Below are 17,938 nucleotides of genomic sequence, written 5' to 3'. Positions count from 1 at the left end.
AGCGAACGGAGAAGAATGGCTACCCAAAGTGAGTGCTCATCCTATCTTACGACGGAACTGTTAAAGCCCCGGTGATTTACACAGGCAATTTCAGAAACCAATACCCTTAGGAGGCCTGGGACACCTGTATCCTAGCCATTATCCAGGCGATGATTTAAGGCTCGTTTTGGACTTACTGCTGTGGAAAGTGTGAAAATGCATCGAGTGTGTATTGTGACCTTACACACCCACTTTTGTCATCAAGAACTCACTAAATTCCATGTGTCTACAATTTTTAATAGATAAAACACCCTTTTATCAGTTAAGATGGAGGATATTAGTTTTGTTCGCAGGCAGGGAATATATTGACTGCTCCTCATTTGGATGTAACTGCTAGTGATGGTTCATGTTAACTGCCAGCATTTTGGGTGTCACTGGAGGCTAGGTGGAAGGTATCTCTGTGGCGGACTCTTGATTTTTTTTTTTTTCCACAGCAGAATGCTTGGCATTCCTCTGTGCTAATGGGAAGAAAGTAGTTGTCTTTGTCAGAAAGACTTTCAGTAAAGCTGCCACAGGGAACAAGGGCAGGCCTCAGACTGCAAAGAGGCTGTCAAATCAAAAAGGCTTTATCTCTGTAAATCAGCCAAGGCCTCATCCTGTCTTCAAAGGCAGCAGGGACACCTCCACCTTGCCCCCACAGCCTACTTAGGCCTGTGAGGAGATTCTGACAAAGAAGCAAATTAACCTAAAATAATCTGAGGAGAAGACACAATTTATGAGATGCCTTTGGTCTTGAAGGCAGCCATGGCACTTCATCATCAGGATGTATAGCTATCTCTGTGCCCCAATGACTGCTGGGTAAACACTGGAGCGAGGAACAGCAGAAAGGATTTGCCCAAGCCATAAATTAAACCCACGGCCCATCTTCCCACCCACTTCCTTACTCTCCCAACCCCTTCTGGGTTCCAAATAAACTAAGAGACATAAATAATTACCTGGTGTTAAGTTTGGGGGATGCAAAATGGTAATAACCTATACCATAGCAAGACAGTGTTTACAGAAGCAGCTTGAAATTGCAAAGGTCCATTGGAAAATGTAAGCCGGGCTGACACATCTGTTTGGACAGGACATTAGTCATCACATACCTGAGCCCATGGAACAATCACCCCAGGGACGGAACAGGGTTGGGGGGGGGGGTGAAGGGTGGTCTATTTCATCTGCTTCACCGAGATTCCTAGGTGGACATGGTACTCTAAGGGTGGAGTTTTGAAAGCAAATCCTATGCCATCTTAACTAACACTCATTGAAAACCACCCTCAGGGCACACTAGCTAACCTCTCTAAACTCCAGATTAGATCTCGGGCCAAGAAAGGGAGGTTAATAATAACTCTGTCTGTTTCCTACCTGAAGGGATGTAGGGAGAATTCAGACAAGGTTAAAGGTCTTAGAAAGTTGGCGTGCTAGAATATTATGGAATGTAAAAAATCTCTCTGCATTTGTGTGTATGTATGTATACGTGTGTGTGTGCCTGTGCACACGCATAAGTACAGGCACGTATGTACAGAGGCCAGAGGTCAACCTCAGGTATTAGTTCTCACTTTCCACCTTGCTGGAGAGGGGGTCTCTTGTTCTTTACCACTGTGTACACAGGCTGGCCAGCCGTGAGCTCCCGAGGATCCCTGTGCCTCCAAAGTTAAGAGCCCTGAATATGGACATGCATCACCACACCCAGTTTTACATGAGTTTGGAGGATCCAAACTCAGGTCCTCACAATAGCATGGCAAACATTTTAACCACCAAGCTGTTTCTCCAGACCCTGTGAGAGCATATTTGTCACTGAGTATTTGTGTTGGATCCACAAACTGCTTTGCAGGTCTGTTCTGTTCCGATTTTTATTATTCTCCTTGGTCGAGTAAGCATACTAGAAAAAGACATTTGATCATCTAATGAAAGAAATGTATTTCCTCTCTGCTAGATCCTCTAGCTTCCTCTGAGCAGACGCAAGACTGACAGAGGACAGGTGCAGACAGAGAGCAGCTGAGGCAGGAAGTGGACCTGAGTCACAAAGGCATCCCAGATGACAGGCTAACCCGATACAAACCTTTGTTCCCAAGAAGAGGAAACTGAAGCCTTTCATAAGTACAGCGATGGGATGATGTTTTAGAATTCCCTAAATTATCCCTCCCTATGTGCCACTATCATTGCTGGATTAATTTATGAGACACAGATTTGCCTCATAAGAACACGATTTTTTGGGGGGCTGGGGATTTAGCTCAGTGGTAGAGCAAAGGCCCTAGGTTTGGTCCTCAGCTCTGGGGAAAAAAAACCACTCAGGTCATCAGGCTTGAGTAACAAGAACACAATTTTACAATATTTTACAGATTTATCTTTAATTTTTAATTGTGTGTGTATGTGTGTGTGTATGCACATGTTTGAAGGAGCCCTTGGAGGCCAGAGGCACTGGTTTCCTCCAGAGAGGAATTACAGGTGGTTGTGACCCACCCAGTGTGGGTGCAGGCAATTGAACATGGATCTTCTGTGCAGAGTGTGGAGGGCTTCTGGGGAACAGTATGTGCTCTTCACTGTAAAGCCACCTCCCCAGCTCCCCCACTGTTGTAGCCACCACCTACTAAGGAAGATTTCTTTAGCCTCATTCAGGATCCATTCTTCTGACCAGTACAGTATTTGATCTCTGTTTGGGATGTACCTGATTCCTGTACTATTGTCTCTGCCCTACTCATATTTTATTTTCCTAATGAAATTTAAAAAAAAAAAAAGCCTTTAAGAAGAGATCAAGTCCTTCTAATACTCTCATTTTAACGCGTGATGTCTTATCTTTCCAGGTCTCTTTGCCCCTGCAAGAACGCACCATCATACATGCTTCGTCCTTAAATACAGGAGGATTCTTTGCATATGGCCACTCAATTAGTGTCCTCCAAAACCAATGAAATTATACTCCATGCTCAACAAGATGACAGACACAGGAGGCAAGAACAATCTAAGCACATGACTTTCTATAAATCTTCATCCCAAGAAAGTGTACACCAGTGATGTGGTAAACACACCTGAGCAGAAGAAAACTGCATTGTTCAATTGCTGATAATGCATCAAATAATAATGCCTGAACCAACAATGCATCTTAGATGGCCTCCCCAACCAGACTAAAAGATCTTCAGTCATGTACACCATAGGGTGGTTGGTGCTCAGAACACCCTTCAAGATCGCTTGAAAAACTGGATCATAGTAACTATAAGGCAGTTTATTCTCCTTCTATGGCTCTCAATCTGTGGGTCACAACTCCTTTGGGGGCTGCATAACCCTCTCACAGGGGTTGCTTAGGACCATCAGAAATATCAGATATTTACATTCTGATTCATAACAATAGTAAATTTACAGTTATGAAGAAGCAAGGGAAATAATTTTATGGTTGGGGAACTGTATTAAAGGGTTCCAGCATGATGGAAGGTTGAGAACCACTGAATTAAAAGGAACAGAGAGTGAAAAAGTAGCATAAATACAATTGGACTGGTGTTCAGATTTAATAAAGACATGCAATATAAAAAATATAGATGGACCTTGAAGATGCTACAATGGCTGAAATAAACTAGTTACAGAAAGGCACACTGTGGGATCTCACTTATGCAATGCACATAAAAATGTCAATTAATAGGTGTAGCATGTGGGGGGGTGTCAGGGGCCCTGGCGGTGGGCAACATAGTCGCTAATTACCGGAGATGAAGCTTCTTTTATGCAAAAGGAGTAAGTTCTAGATGCAGGGCGCAATGATCTGGCTAGTTAACAACAGTGTACTGTACATTTAAAAATCTGGCTGGGCGGTGGTGGCGCACGTCTTTAATCCCAGCACTCGGGAGGCAGAGCCTGGCGGATCTCTGTGAGTTCAAGGCCAGCCTGGGCTATAGAGCGAGATCCAGGAAAGGTGCAAAACTACACAGAGATACCCTGTCTCGGAAAAAAAAAATATATATATATATATATATATATATATATATATATATATATATATATATCTGATAAGATGATTGAATTCATGGTAGAACAGAAAACATCAAAAATTTAAAAGCGATTAACTCTATGTGTAAACCAGTTTCAATCTTGACTAGTCAAAAACCTGTTATTTTTCATTTTAAGGGAATCGGGAAAACCTCAATGTGCTAACTATATATTCAAGGACATAAAAGAATTAATGTTAATTTTTTTGTGTGTACATCTCTGTGTACATCTCTGTGACAAAATTCTATACCATTGTGGAAACAAATAAAAATTACAAGGAACATTGCTTTCTTTCTAACAAAGAGAACATGGCACATAATATACAAGCCAAGCCTTTGTTATTTTTATTGCAGAAGCCCAGGCTGTATACTGAGTGCAATATAATCGGAACAGTAAGACAACTGTCCTAGACAATGGGGGCACCAGGTGTATTTAGGTTTGGCAGAGGAGAAGTAAGGAAAGGAAGGTTCTACAAAAGTAGGGAAGAAGAAAACAATGGACATGTCCACGTGTTTACATGTTCACAAAAGATCCCATTTTACTTTTCAGCCATTATGCACAATGTCCCACGCAGTACTCAAATACACGTTTTTATGTGTATGTTTTCACGTTCTTGGGCATATACAGGAACAGCCTGATTATACGGTAACTTGAACCTCAACCTTGAACACTTCAGAGTGTCTCTCAAAGCAGATGCAATCCCCTACTTGCCTGAGCATTCCAGTTTCTTCATAGTCTCAACAGCACGTTTATCATCTTCAATTCGATGACAGCTGCCCTGGTGGGCATTCGCTCATGGTAGTTCTACCTTGCATTTCTCTCCTGGTTGACGGCACTGAATAGTCCTTTCCCACGGATACTTGACTTTTGGTGGAGAAATGTCTGCTCAGATCTCACAGCCATCTTTGATAGGGCAAACTGTTTACTAGTAGACAAAAACTTCCTCCCAAGTGAGGTGCTTTTGAATACTTCAAGATATTTATTATTATTTGTTGTGTGCGTGCATGTGTATGGGCATGCCTGTGTGAGTGTGTGTGAAAGAGAAAGAAAAAAAAACAGAGAGAGAGGGTGCTACTTTGTAACTTCAGCTGTCAATAAGCTTACTATAAAGTCTTGATTTGCCTCCTCCTTTCAGTTTCTGAGTTCTGAGATCACAGTCATGTGACCACCATACCCTCACTAAGCTACTTGAACTTCTACCGTCTTGGAGACAGTAGAAACTTGCAAAGTTGCTTGCTATGGCTTGCCTGGTACTGAACACAATGGCGAGCCACTGGTGCATCAGTTAAAGATTGTCACTAAACCGGCTGAGCACCGGAAGTAACCAGAAAGGTGGGGATAGCCAGATCCTTATGGACTAGACCACCGAGTCAGATTTTGGGGGTGAGGCTTAGCTCCCTATTTAAAAGAGAGTTCATCAGATGTTTCTGATCACTCCAGTCTGAGAATCAAAGCAGCTCCTTGTGTGGAAGGCTGCTGCCTGCTGCCCACCTTAGGGCCATCATGGAGGCTCGGAAGAGCAACCTGCCATAGGGTTTCAGCCATACTTGTACAATGTCCTTCAAACCATCACTCACTGAAATGACATTCATTAATCTTCTCCACCACACCCCCTACTTCCTGGCCTTCAAAGAGGAAAGTGTGGTCTAGTAAGGAGACAGGGGAGACAAAGAAAAAAAGAGTGAAGGGATAAAAGATGCAATGGAAAAAGAAAGATGTCAAAGGTCTGTGGGAAAATAGGAGCATAAATTGTAGAACTCACTGAAAAGGTCAACAGGAATTTAAATCAGATCTTTGCCACTGAGGAACCCAAGGACAGATGTATCTAATTTTGTATTATGTTTTGACCCAGCTTAATTATATCTATTTGACCCAGTTCAATTATATCCCATCACTGACTTCAAAAAGAATATTCAACACTGAAAGAAGACGTGCTAAATTCATTTAAGCTGTTACTATGCTGCTCAGCCTTCCTCCCTCTCTCCATCCCTCACCCCTTAACTCTTCACCACCCAGCCTCTGGATAGAAAAAAAGATTCTTTCCCAGGGTGACTGGTGACACCTGAATGCTCAATGATCATCCCCCATTTCCTTGTTCTCTTCCTTGACCACTGTACGGTATCTGGACTCCCTATGTTCCCTTCACTGCCTAGATTTGGCTTGCCTGGTTCTTCCTTTACAAGATCATCATCTACCCCCGATGCTCATGCGGTACCCAAATCCCTGGCTCAACATAAGGCTAGGTGCTTGGTCACAATACTCAGTAGGGCTCAGGCTCTGCCCCCAGGAATCTCAACTTAGTAGGGTACCCTTCTGTCTTGGAGACTATTACTCAAAACTCACAAGGTTGCTTGCTATGGCTTGCCTGGTACTGAACACAATGACAGGTCACTGGATGCATCAGTTAAAGATCTGTGGCATCTATCCAGGACCCCTTACCCACTGAAGCCCTTTCCAGTGGGGTGCCTGAAGTTCTCATCTGCTCAGTTCCCATTTACCCAAGGAATTTGAGCTCTTCTGTCTGGATGTGAGCTCCAAGGATGAGCCTCCAGCCTTAAGCTTGGCAAGTGTACTTAGCATCATCTAACCAAACCAGCCTTCCGTTCAAGCCCCTCCTCCCCGTTTTCCCAATAGACTTATAGTACTCTGTCTACATTGGACTTCTTGTTGTTCTTCAAACATGTCCTTTCTATTCTAATCTCTATGCCTTTAATCACACTATTTCCATCTGTTGGAAAACTCTGCACCCCATCTGGGCTGGCAGAAAAACTAGTCATTCTTTACAGCCCATTAAAACACCACCTGTTGCAATATGCGTTGTCCTAGTCTTTCTGTGGCCCTCCCTTTCCAGAACCTAGATGTGAGTTCTGTTCCCTTCTGTCCCCTGGTGGCACGGTATGCCTTTCTCAAGTTCCCTAGTTTGTCTTCAAGTAAATGTCTATCTGGCTCTCCACTTCAGCCTGTGACTTTTCCATTAGGCCATTCTCCTTTAGCTCCAAATCCTGCCGGTGTGTGGCTGATGTGGAAGTCATATCATGCTCAACAGACCCTTTCTTGACTAAACTGCAACCCACAGATTCAAGGGAAAATCTTCCTAAAGTCCACCTTTTCCACCTCTCTTACCATTGGTCTTTCTTGAAAACCTCCTTCAGAAATACTATTTTTAAGACATGGGTGGTGGTGTCATATGCCTTTAATCTCAGCACTCTGGGAGGCAGAGGCAGGAAGAGCTCAGAGTTCGAGGCCAGCCTGGTCTACAGAGCATGTTCTAGGACAGCCAGTCCTACACAGAGAAAGCATGCCTGTTGCGGGGGAGGGCAGAGATATTTAGGATAAAAAGAATGTTTTTGTTGTTGTTTTGTTTGTTCTCATGACATATGTTTAGTTTGGAGAGGAATAAAACATGTTTTTCCTAGTCAGGAATAGAATGACGGCAGGGTACTTCAAAGAAGCTGCTGGCTGCTGGGATGAGCATTTGGGGACAACAAGGTAGAAGATGACAGAGGGATCCATGTCCCCATCTTACCTCCCTGTGTGACTTCAGCTCAGTTAGTTCCCTCCTAGCGTAAAACTAACCTTCTGGAGAATATGAAAGGGGTTTCTTTTTATTTTCTCAAAGCAGAATTGTGTACATTTTTCTACATTTGTATTTCCTTTATAGTTCTAGTTTATATAGACTTATATAGTATATAGATTACAGTTACAACCCTAATAGGAAGCCATCAGATGTGGTAATCTGGTGCTCACTTTCTTGTCTTGGAGAAATTATAATATCTGTAAAGGGAGGTTTTGTATCGTGGATATCAAACTCCAATCTCTCTCCTCTTACCATTTAGCCACAGGACCTTTCACTGAACAGTGAAACAATGCCCGAAACACACGACTGAGCCGATTAGAGTGCAATGACCATAGAGAAGAGGAACCAAGCCCTTTCTAGGGCCATTTTGCCAGCTGCCAAGCAGGAGGGAGGGGCTTTCCAAGGCAAACCTCAGAGCCCCAGGGAGGACCAGTAGGAAACCATTGTTTTAAATCCTTTCAAGCTTTATTTGTACAGTTTCCAGATTCTGAAGATTAACCCTGACAAGGGACTCAACATTCACGGCAGGGGCATCGTGGAAAGCCAAGAAATCAAGACAATTAGATCAGCTCTGGGGGCCACCGAATTCTGGCAGGTAGGTGGGAGTCAGAGCAGACTCATGTGGCATGTAGGGCTTCCCAGCAAGAGTGGACATTGGATCACTCTGGGTTCCTAGGTGTTTGGAAACTGTGAATGAATGGAGACTTTAACATTATTCTTAACTACTGTATATATTGAATGTAATCATGCAAAAGGTGTGCTACAAAAATGGAAGGGAGCTGGGCGGTGGTGGCGCACGCCTTTGATCCCAGCACTCGGGAGGCAGAGGCAGGCGGATCTCTGTGAGTTCGAGGCCAGCCTGGTCTACAGAGTGAGTTCCAGGAAAGGCGCCAAAACTACACAGAGAAACCCTGTCTCGAAAAACCAAAAAAAAAAAAAAAAAAAAAAAGGAACTTACGATTAAAGTTAAAGTACAAAGTGAGAATGATTAGGATTACAGACAACTTATTTAAGGCTATTGACGGATCTTACTTTAACAATAATATATGAACACAGGTGTACAGACAGACAGACAGACTCTAGAAGAATCACAGGTAAATTCATCTTGAGCTCCTAGCTGAAATCCTTATCAAACCAAATGGAAATGAAATCATAACCACGCCAAGCCAAGCCAAACCATACCAGCGGGGAGGGACTGGGTTAGATCTGAAGGGAAGGATCTTTCAGGGAGTGCAATGAAGAGTTTCGCTACCAGAATTCATGAGTTCTGGAGGCACTTTTCCTTTTCGAGCAGCTGTTTTAAGTCTATCAGAGACGTCACACAACACCTTAGAGAGCTTTCACCCTACAACTTGGAAAGGTCTTCTAGCATTTAATTAACAAAACTGCTAGGAAATTCAGCCTATACGTGAAGACATCCTGACCATTTTCTTCCATATAGATAAGTACTTGACAAATTAAAGTTTCAAGCAAGTTCAAGAGGGCAGTGGATGTGGATACAAAAGAGATATCCAGCTGTGTTCCAGCTACTGTTATAGTTTAAAACAAAAGGGGAACAGGGGAGATGGCTCAGTGGGTAGCCAGCATCTGTAAACCCAGCACTCCTGAAATGAGATAGGAGGCAGAGACAAAACAATCACCCAGAAGCTTCCTGGCTGGTGAGCCTGGAGTTTGCAGGGTATAGAGCTTGTGGTATGCAGGGTAGAGCCTGGAATGTGCAGGGTAGAGCATGGAATATGCAGGGTAGAGCATGGAGTATGCAAGGTAGAGCCTGAATGTGTGGCTTGGAGAGCAGCAGCAGAAACTTTAGACCCAAGCGGCTAGGGCATGTCTGTCACCAAGAGCTGGAGTCCCTGGCAGCCAGAGCCCAGCAGAGAACATCTAACGCCCTGCAGAGAGGCTGCTGCCCTGGGGCAGAGAAGCAGCAGCTGGATGAGCAGCTGAGACAAGGCCCTTGTGTGGAACAGCAAATCGAGAACTTCTGAGGTGAGGCAGAGCTGTGCTCCAGGCTGAACGGCAGAGAGGCAGGAAGCTAGGCCAACCTGAGCTCCCGGCAGCAGGCTGAGGCTGAGCCATGGAGTTGCCCTGGGATGGCTTTTGGCTGTGCTGCCCCGGCAGAGCAGGTGGGGGTGCAGCAGCCATGACTGTCCAAGGCTGGGTTTACCCAGTGTTGCTGAATGAGAGCCATAGCTCATCGCAATGAAACCTGTGTGGGCATGCCAGTGACAGGAGGCACAGGCAGTCCAGGACTGGGGAAGCTGAACGGAGCCAGCAGCAAAAGGGGCAGTTTGTTTGCTGTTGGTTCGTGCTGGCTGTACAAAGAGGTGCTCTTCAACCAGTTGACAGCTTTTGCTCTAGATCAAATGGCCTAGGGGAAGGCTAACTGAAAATGCCTCTGTAGCTCAGAGTGGGGCTTCAGAGACGCTGGTTTGAACTGGGTTCAATGCAAGGGGAACTGTAAGAAGTTTTGGTAAGGGGACTCCTCATATGTGGAGCTGTTCACTTATGACTTGGACAGCTATATGAAGACTTCAGGGCAGCTGACTAGCCAGGCCCTGATCTTGGGCTATCAGTGGAACATGAAGACTGGTATCAGAACTGACTTTTTGAACTTTTGAGACTGCAGAAAGGGAGCAAGGTTGAATTCACTTGCGCATATAGACTTTATTAACTGTGATGACTTATGAATTGTTTTGTGTATGCATATATGTTTTATTAATTGTGGTGACTCGTGAACTATTTTGAGTAGAAATGAAACTTTTGTGTAGAAATGGAACTGCTTGTGTAGACATAGAGAAGTTTGTTTTTTCTATCCAGGCTCAAGATGCAGCTAAATTTTTTTTTTTTTTTTTTTTAAAGCAGGGGGCGGTTAATATTCCTCAGTCTCTTTAGTTTATACAAGATTATTTTCTTGTCCCTTGCCAAGAAAAATATAAAAGAAATGGACAGTTTTCTTGATAGGTACCACATACCAAAATTAAATCAAGACCAGATAAACAATTTAAATAGACCTATTACCCCTAAGGAAGTAGAAACAGTCATTAATACCAACACTCCTCAAATTGTTCCACATAATAGAAACAGAAGGAACATTGCCAAATTCTTTTTATGAGGCTACAGTTATCTTGATACTCGAACCACACAAAGATGCAACAAAGAAAGAATTACATGCACACTACTCTCCCTCATGAACATTGATGCAAACATATTCAATATTGGCAAACCAAATCCAAGAACACATTAAAAACAAAAACAAAAAACACCCACCATGAGCAAGTAGGCTTCATCCCACAGATGTAGGGATGGTTCAACATATGAAAATCTGTCAATGTAATCTACCATATGAACAAACTGAAAAAAAAATACACATGATCATCTCGTTAGATGCTGAAAAAGCCTTTGACAAAATCCAACACCCCTTCATAATAAAGGTCTTAGAAATATCAAGGAACATACCTAAACATAACAAAAAGCAATATACACCAAGCCGACAGCCAACATCAAATTAAAAGGAGAGAAACTCAAGGCAATTCCACTAAAATCAGGAACAAGACAAGGCTTTCCACTCTATATCTATTCAATATAGTACTCGAAGTTCTTGCTAGAGCAATAAGACAACAAAAGGAGATCAAGGGGATACAAATTGGAAAGGAAGAAGTTAAACTTTTGCTATTTGTAGATAATATGATAGTATGCATAAGTGACCCCAAAAATTCTAACAGGGAACTCCTACAGCTGATAAACATCTTCAGTAATGTGGCAGGATTCAAGATTAACTAAAAAAAAAATCAGTAGCCCTCCTATATAGAAATGATAAACAAGCTGAGAAAGAAATCAGAGAAACAAAACCCTTTATAATAGCCATAAATAATATGAAATATCTTGGAATAACTCTAACTAAACAAGTGAAAGACTTGTATGACAAGAACTTTAAGTCTACAAGAAAGAAATTGAAGAAAATATCATAAAGTGGAAAGATCTACCATGCTCATGGATAGGTAGGATTAACATAGTAAAAATGGAAATCTTACCAAAAGCAACCTACAGATTCAATGTAATCACCATCAAAATCCCAACACAATTCTTCACAGACCTTGAGAGAACAATACTCAACCTCATATGGAAAAACAGAAAAGTCAGAATAGCTAAAACAATCCTATACGATAAAGGAACTTCCAGAGGTATCACCATCCCTGACTTTAAGCTCTACTATAGAGCTATAATAATAAAAACAGCTTGGTATTGGCATAAAAACAGACACATGAATCAATGGAATTGAATCAAAGACCCTGACATAAATCCACACATATGTGAACACCTGATTTTTCACAAAGAAGCCAAAATTATACAATGGGGGAAAAATGCATTTTCAACAAATGGTGCTGGCATAACTGGATGTCAACATCTAGAAGAATGCAAATAGTTCCATATTTATCACCCTGCATAAAACTCATGTCCATGTGGATCAAAGACTTCAACATCAATCCAGTTATACTGAATCTGATAGAAGAGAAAGTAGGAAGTAGCCTTGGAATGCATTGGCACAGGAGACGACTTCCTGAATATAACAACAGTAGCACAGACCTTGAATCAACAATTAATAAATGGGACCTCTTGAAACTGAAAAGCTTCTGTAAGGCAAAGGACAAGGTCAATAAGACAAAATGGCAGCTTACAGGATGGGAAAAGCTTTTCACCAACCCCACTTCTGACAGAGGGCTGGTTTCTAAAACATATAAAGAACTCAAACTAGACATCAAAATACCAAAGAATCCAATTAAAAAATGGGGTGCAGATCTAAATAGAGAATTCTCAACAGAAGAATCTCAAATGGCTGAAAGACATTTAAGGAATTGTTCAACATCCTTAGTCATTAAAGAAATGCAAATCAAAATGACTCTGAGATACCATCTTACACCTGTCAGAATGGCTAACATGAAAAACACTGATGACAGCTTATGTTGGAGAGGATGTGGGGTAAGGAGAACACTCCTCCACTGCTGGTGGGAGTGCAAACTTGTACAGCCACTTTGGAAATCAATATGGTGGTTTCTCAGAAAAATGGGAATCAATCTACCTCAAGAACGATGTTTACCCAAAGGATGCTCAATCATAGCACAAGGACACTTGCTCAACTATGTTCACAGCAGCATTATTCATAATACCTAGAACCTGGAAAACAACCTAGATCCTCCTCAACCAAAGAATGGATAAGGAAAATGTCGTACATTTATACAATGGAGTATTACTCAGCTGTAAAAAAAACAAATGACCTCATGATATTTGTAGGAAAATGGATGGAACTAGAAAAAAATCATTTTGAGTGAGGTAACCCAGACCTAGAAAGACAAACATGGTATATACTCACTCATAAATGGATATTAGGAGTAAAGTATAGGATAACAAACCTATAGTCCATAGCCCCAGAGCGGCTAGATAACATGGAGGAACCAAAGTGGGATGCATGGATTTCCGTGGGAAGGGGAACTAGAAGAGATCTCTTGGGTAAACTGGGGGCAGGGGTGGAGAGATGGAGGGGATGGGAACTTGAGGGAGTGGGATGGGCAGGCTGGGTGTGTGGGGTTGGAGGTAGGACATGTAAGGGGAGGGTAACAAAAGAGATGTCTTGATGGGGGGTGCATTTGGGGGTTAGGGAGAAACCTGGTGCCAGGGAACCCCCCAGAAATCCACAAGGATGACCCCAGCTAAGACTCTTGGCAATAGTGGGAAGGGTGCCTGAACTGGCTGGCCATCTACTGCAATCAGATTGGTGACTACCCTAATTGTCATCAGAGATACTCCTTCCAGTAACTGATGGAAGCAGATGCAGAGATCCACAGCCAAGTACTGGGCTGAGTTCTGGGAGTCTTGCTGAAGAGAGGGAGGAGGGATTGTATGAGGCAGGGGATCATGACAGAGACAACTGGCCTGAGCTTGTGGGAGCTCATGGACTCGGCATCAACAGTCAGAGATCCTAACTGCATGGGACCAACCTAGGCCCTCTGCATGTGAGTGACAGTTGTGTAGCTTGGTTTCTTTGTAAGGCTTCTAGCGGTGAGATCAGGACCTGTCCCTGGTGCTTAGTTGGCTTTGGGGAACCTGTTCCCCATGCTGGATTACCTTGCCCAGTCTTGACACAAGGGGAGGAGCTCGGTCCTGCCTCAATTTGATGCTTTGTTCAAGCCCATGGGAGGCCTACTGCCCCTTTCTGAATGGAGATGGAGGAGAAGTGAAAGGGGAGAGGGGTAGTTGGGAAATATGGGGGGTGGGAAGGAGGTGAGGAGGGAGGAGAAACTGCTGTAGGTATGTAAAATAAATGAAAAAATGTTATTCACATAAAATAAAAAAAATATTAGGGAAGATTTATGGTAAAGTTTTATGTATATAATACCAAAGCACGGGCTGGAGAGATGGTTCAGAGGCTAAGAGCACTGCTTGCTCTTCCAAAGGTCCTGAGTTCAATTCCCAGCAACCACATGGTGGCTCACAACCATCTGTATTGAGATCTGGTGCCCTCTTCTGGCCTGCAGGGATATGTGCAGACAGAACACTGTATACATAATAAATAAATAAATCTTAAAAAAAAATAATACCAAAGCTAATCCTTATATCAAAGAAAACCATGGAGTAATTAAATTAAACCTTTCTTTGGGCTTCTAAAAATCATAAAGACAGGGTGGAGGAAAACAGCTTAGAAACAATATCAGAAAGAAGTGCATGGTGCCATTTGGATTTGGTCTGCATCTCATACAAAAATCTCTATAACTTCCCTACGAACAAGGCCCACCGAGCAAGTGCGAAGTTTCCATTGCTGTATTACTGTGCTCAGAACTTACTTTCAAAATCCAGGAAAAAGTGCGGATAATTCTCAATTTCCCGGGTCAGGACTTTGAGCAAGTTTCCCATGCCAGCAAACCTAGAAAAGACAACACAAAAGCAAAAGCCATCAGGGACACGAAAAGCTGACTCCTGTGCATCCAGCTCTACCTTCACATCCTCAGGACCAAGGGGAGAGCAGCTCCATCACCTGGAGATGACCCTTCGGAACTATCGTCGCCTCACAGTTTATCCCTGAGCTGCTGGGAGCTAAGGAACCCTGAGGTGGGGCTCCCCAAAGCACGGCCGTGGTGGGTGGGTGTGTCACGGGCCTCTGAAGAACACACTTGCCCCCTGCATCTCATTCACATAATAATAAAATAGTAACAACTTTTTGACTATTTCTATGCAATGTTTCCCTCTCCCTTTTAAAGGCCCTGAAACCACACAGCTGACACCTCTGCCTCGCTTTGTTTCCTGCTGATGTAGAATAACTCATATCACTGGAGAAGTATGACAGACAGGGTGTCATTAAGATATCCGCCATGAATAGCTGGGATTTCTCCTTTATCTTCTCTCTTGTATTTTTTTTTAATTTTTCTTCCCTTCCTTCCTTCCTTCCTTCCTTCCTTCCTTCCTTCCTTCCTTCCTTCCTTCCTTCCTTCCTTCCTTCCTTCCTTCCTTCCTTCCTTCCCTCCCTCTTCCTCCTCCCTCCCACCATCTCTCTCAGACTTGCTGGGTAGCCTGGAGTTCCAGGGTCTTGCTGTGTCATCCATACTGGCCTTGAACTCACAATCCTACCACCTTAGTCTCCCAAGTATTGAGGCTCCAGGTGTATGCCTGCACGCCCAGCATAAATTTCCTAAAGTTTGTGAGAGAAAGTTCAAGAAACAGATTTCAGGTCCAGGGACTCTCTTGACGCTCCTAAGAGGCAAGATTTTCTCAAACTGTAACTCCTAGTCTAGTTACAGGATCTCATCCATTGATGTTTCCATGATAAAACACTACTACATAAAATACAAAAATGTAAAGCCTTGGGCTGGTGAGATGGTTGGGGCAGGTAAAGGTACTTGCTGCTCTAAGCATGACAACCTGAGTTCAATTCCCGGATCCTACACAGTGGATGGCTGAAACCCACTCCAATTCCATCTGCTACTGTGCCATCTGACTTCTACATATGAGTGAGTGTGTGTGTGTGTGTGTGTGTGTGTGTGTGTGTGTGTGTGTGTGTGTGTCCATCATGACCGCCCCTGTTCAAATAATCCCCCTGACTGGGCTCCCGGAGCTCAGCCTGGTGCTTGGCTGTGGACCTCTGCATCTGCTTCCATCAGTCACTGGATGAAGGCTGTGTGATGACAGTTGGGGTAGTCACCAATCTGATTACCAGGGTTGGCAGGTTCTGGCACCCTCACCATTAGAACTCATTTTAACGAGCAATTCCAGTTCTGAGCTGGAAGCACTTCTTAGGGGAAGATGATTCATTTAATAGTAGGCTGGCATTCATACCTAACAACTTAATGGAAGTTAAATATTCTTAACTTCCCTATTTTGCTGCTAAGAGTGTGTCTCAGATTCACTTCCTTCTAAACTTGTTTTATAAATGACTGTCCCGCCAGAATCCCTACATGGCAAATATGCCAAGGCTTTGAAATTTGTAAAAGCCCCAAACAAAGAAATGCAAAGATATCTCCAAATGTTACCTGTAGAATGTTAACTCTTCATAAGGTTATTTGAGATGGTTGGCCAACTACATTAAATATTTTGGAACACGATTCTATTATCAGCCATGCTCAGTTACCTGGAACATTTGGGATTCTAGATGTGTGGGCTTTTAACCCAGGTACATCTGGAACAACGACTCAGGGACATGGTGCACTATTAGGGATTAATTCTGTTCCTATGGAACCTTGGAAGCGTGTCTTTCAAACCCAATGCAAGATCCCTAAATTCCTGTAGACATATTTCACCTCATTGTTTTCATAAGAAAAAGGTGTAATACTTGCTACTTTTTTTCCAAGGTCAGAAAGATGCAGAAGATTTTATTCTCATTTAGGGAAGTCTACCAAGTGAATGAGCACAGCACAAAGATGGTCATCAAACAGAGCCATCTATCTGTCTATCTATCTACCTATCTATCTATCACCTATTATCTATTTATTTATCTATCTATCTATCTATCTATCTTCCATTTATCTATCCATCCATCCATCTATCTGTCTGTCCATCCGTCTGTCCATCCATCCATCTATCTATCTATTATGCACATTCAGAATCAAACCCAGGACCACCATGACTATGCTCTCTCTGAGCTACATCCCCAGCCCACTCCGGTACTTTTTAAATTGAACTCTGAACTCCACTTAGATAGGCCCCTCACCTAAATCCTTCGTGGCAGGGACTCTCCAACCTGTTCAAACAGCTCCTACAGGTACACACTGCTATGCACCACAGTACTAAGGAGACAGCTTAATTAAGATAGATTAATACTTTAGATTAGACATACTTTATGTCATCCAATAAAAGAATAACATTTTCACACTCTACTGGAGGATGCAGATACTGATGTAATTAAGTTGGAGCAAAGAGAACACGAAAGGCTGGTCGCAAGCAGGACACAGAGTGGAGGCCATGGGGCCAGCAGCTAAGGAAGACATTTTGCATCTGAGCTTTTGCAGAATCAAAGAGCAAGAGGTAAAAATAGTCCCTTTCAGGATTCAGTATTCAGGGGGAAAAAATGAAGATCACAGTGGGTAAATATAGACATCATGGTTAAGAGCAAGTGAAGACAAGAAAAACTCCCCTCTGGCTCAGAGTAGCTGCTTCAAAGAGGATATCTGAGGATATACTGAGTCACAGTTCCCATGGCAGAGCCAACATATGGGCGGCAGATCTGCCTGCTGTGGCAGTCCAGGGGTGTACTCTGCAGAGCTGGGAAATCTGGCTTGCACATCCTATTCAGTGACTTCAGGGCTGCCCACCCCCCTCTATGACTCGCTCCTGTTTTAAGGATTTTCAGCTGCTCGTCATTCCTCCCCAGCTGCAGGAGTTTATGTCGCAGAGACTACAGCCATACAGAAGGTGCTTGGAGCCCCCAAGGAACCTTCTTCCTTAAAATAATGTCACCTGGGAACAATGTGGCAGCAACTTGTTCTTGCTCGTTGGCTTCATAGAAAACATGCCACTGTTCACAAATGCCCTTCAAGAACTATGTTGAGCATCCTCGTACACAGGACAGGTGCAGGTGGGGAATGGCATGAGGGAAGCCATGATCTCAGTGGTCAGTGATACACAGCCTACTTGCAGCCTAGCATCTGGTTAGGAGTTTAATCTAGCTGAATGTACATAAACATATCCTGGCATATGGTAAGCATTCAAAGATGTTCATTGATTATCCACCAATATGTGGAAATAATAGTATGTACCTGGCACGTATGAAGAATATCAACACTTTACGGAGCACCTACTGTGTGTCTGGAAGCCTTTTCACACTTTATTTGTTCAAACCCACTTTCAAGATGTTATGTTTATGTTCACATTGACAGCAGAAGAGGGTGT

The 17,938-nt window shown here is 43.1% G+C and overlaps 1 protein-coding gene across 2 annotated transcripts in view; it reads right to left on the bottom strand.

Annotated features, from left to right (window-relative positions):
• Cyria (CYFIP related Rac1 interactor A) overlaps nucleotides 1–17,938 on the bottom strand; it is a 116,764-nt gene that overhangs the window by 24,122 nt on the left and 74,704 nt on the right. For both annotated transcript variants that reach the window (XM_076559387.1, XM_006976586.3), the window contains one exon: nucleotides 14,404–14,483. In XM_076559387.1, coding sequence (XP_076415502.1) covers nucleotides 14,404–14,473 — 70 coding nt within the window. In that variant the 5' untranslated portion in view covers nucleotides 14,474–14,483. The remainder of the gene's footprint in view (nucleotides 1–14,403; nucleotides 14,484–17,938) is intronic.

The sequence above is a fragment of the Peromyscus maniculatus genome, chromosome 22 (assembly GCF_049852395.1).
Source record: "Peromyscus maniculatus bairdii isolate BWxNUB_F1_BW_parent chromosome 22, HU_Pman_BW_mat_3.1, whole genome shotgun sequence".
NCBI classification, from domain to species: Eukaryota; Metazoa; Chordata; class Mammalia; order Rodentia; family Cricetidae; genus Peromyscus; species Peromyscus maniculatus.
Note: the sequence above shows the minus strand (reverse complement) of the source record. Positions and strands in the feature narration are given on the sequence as shown.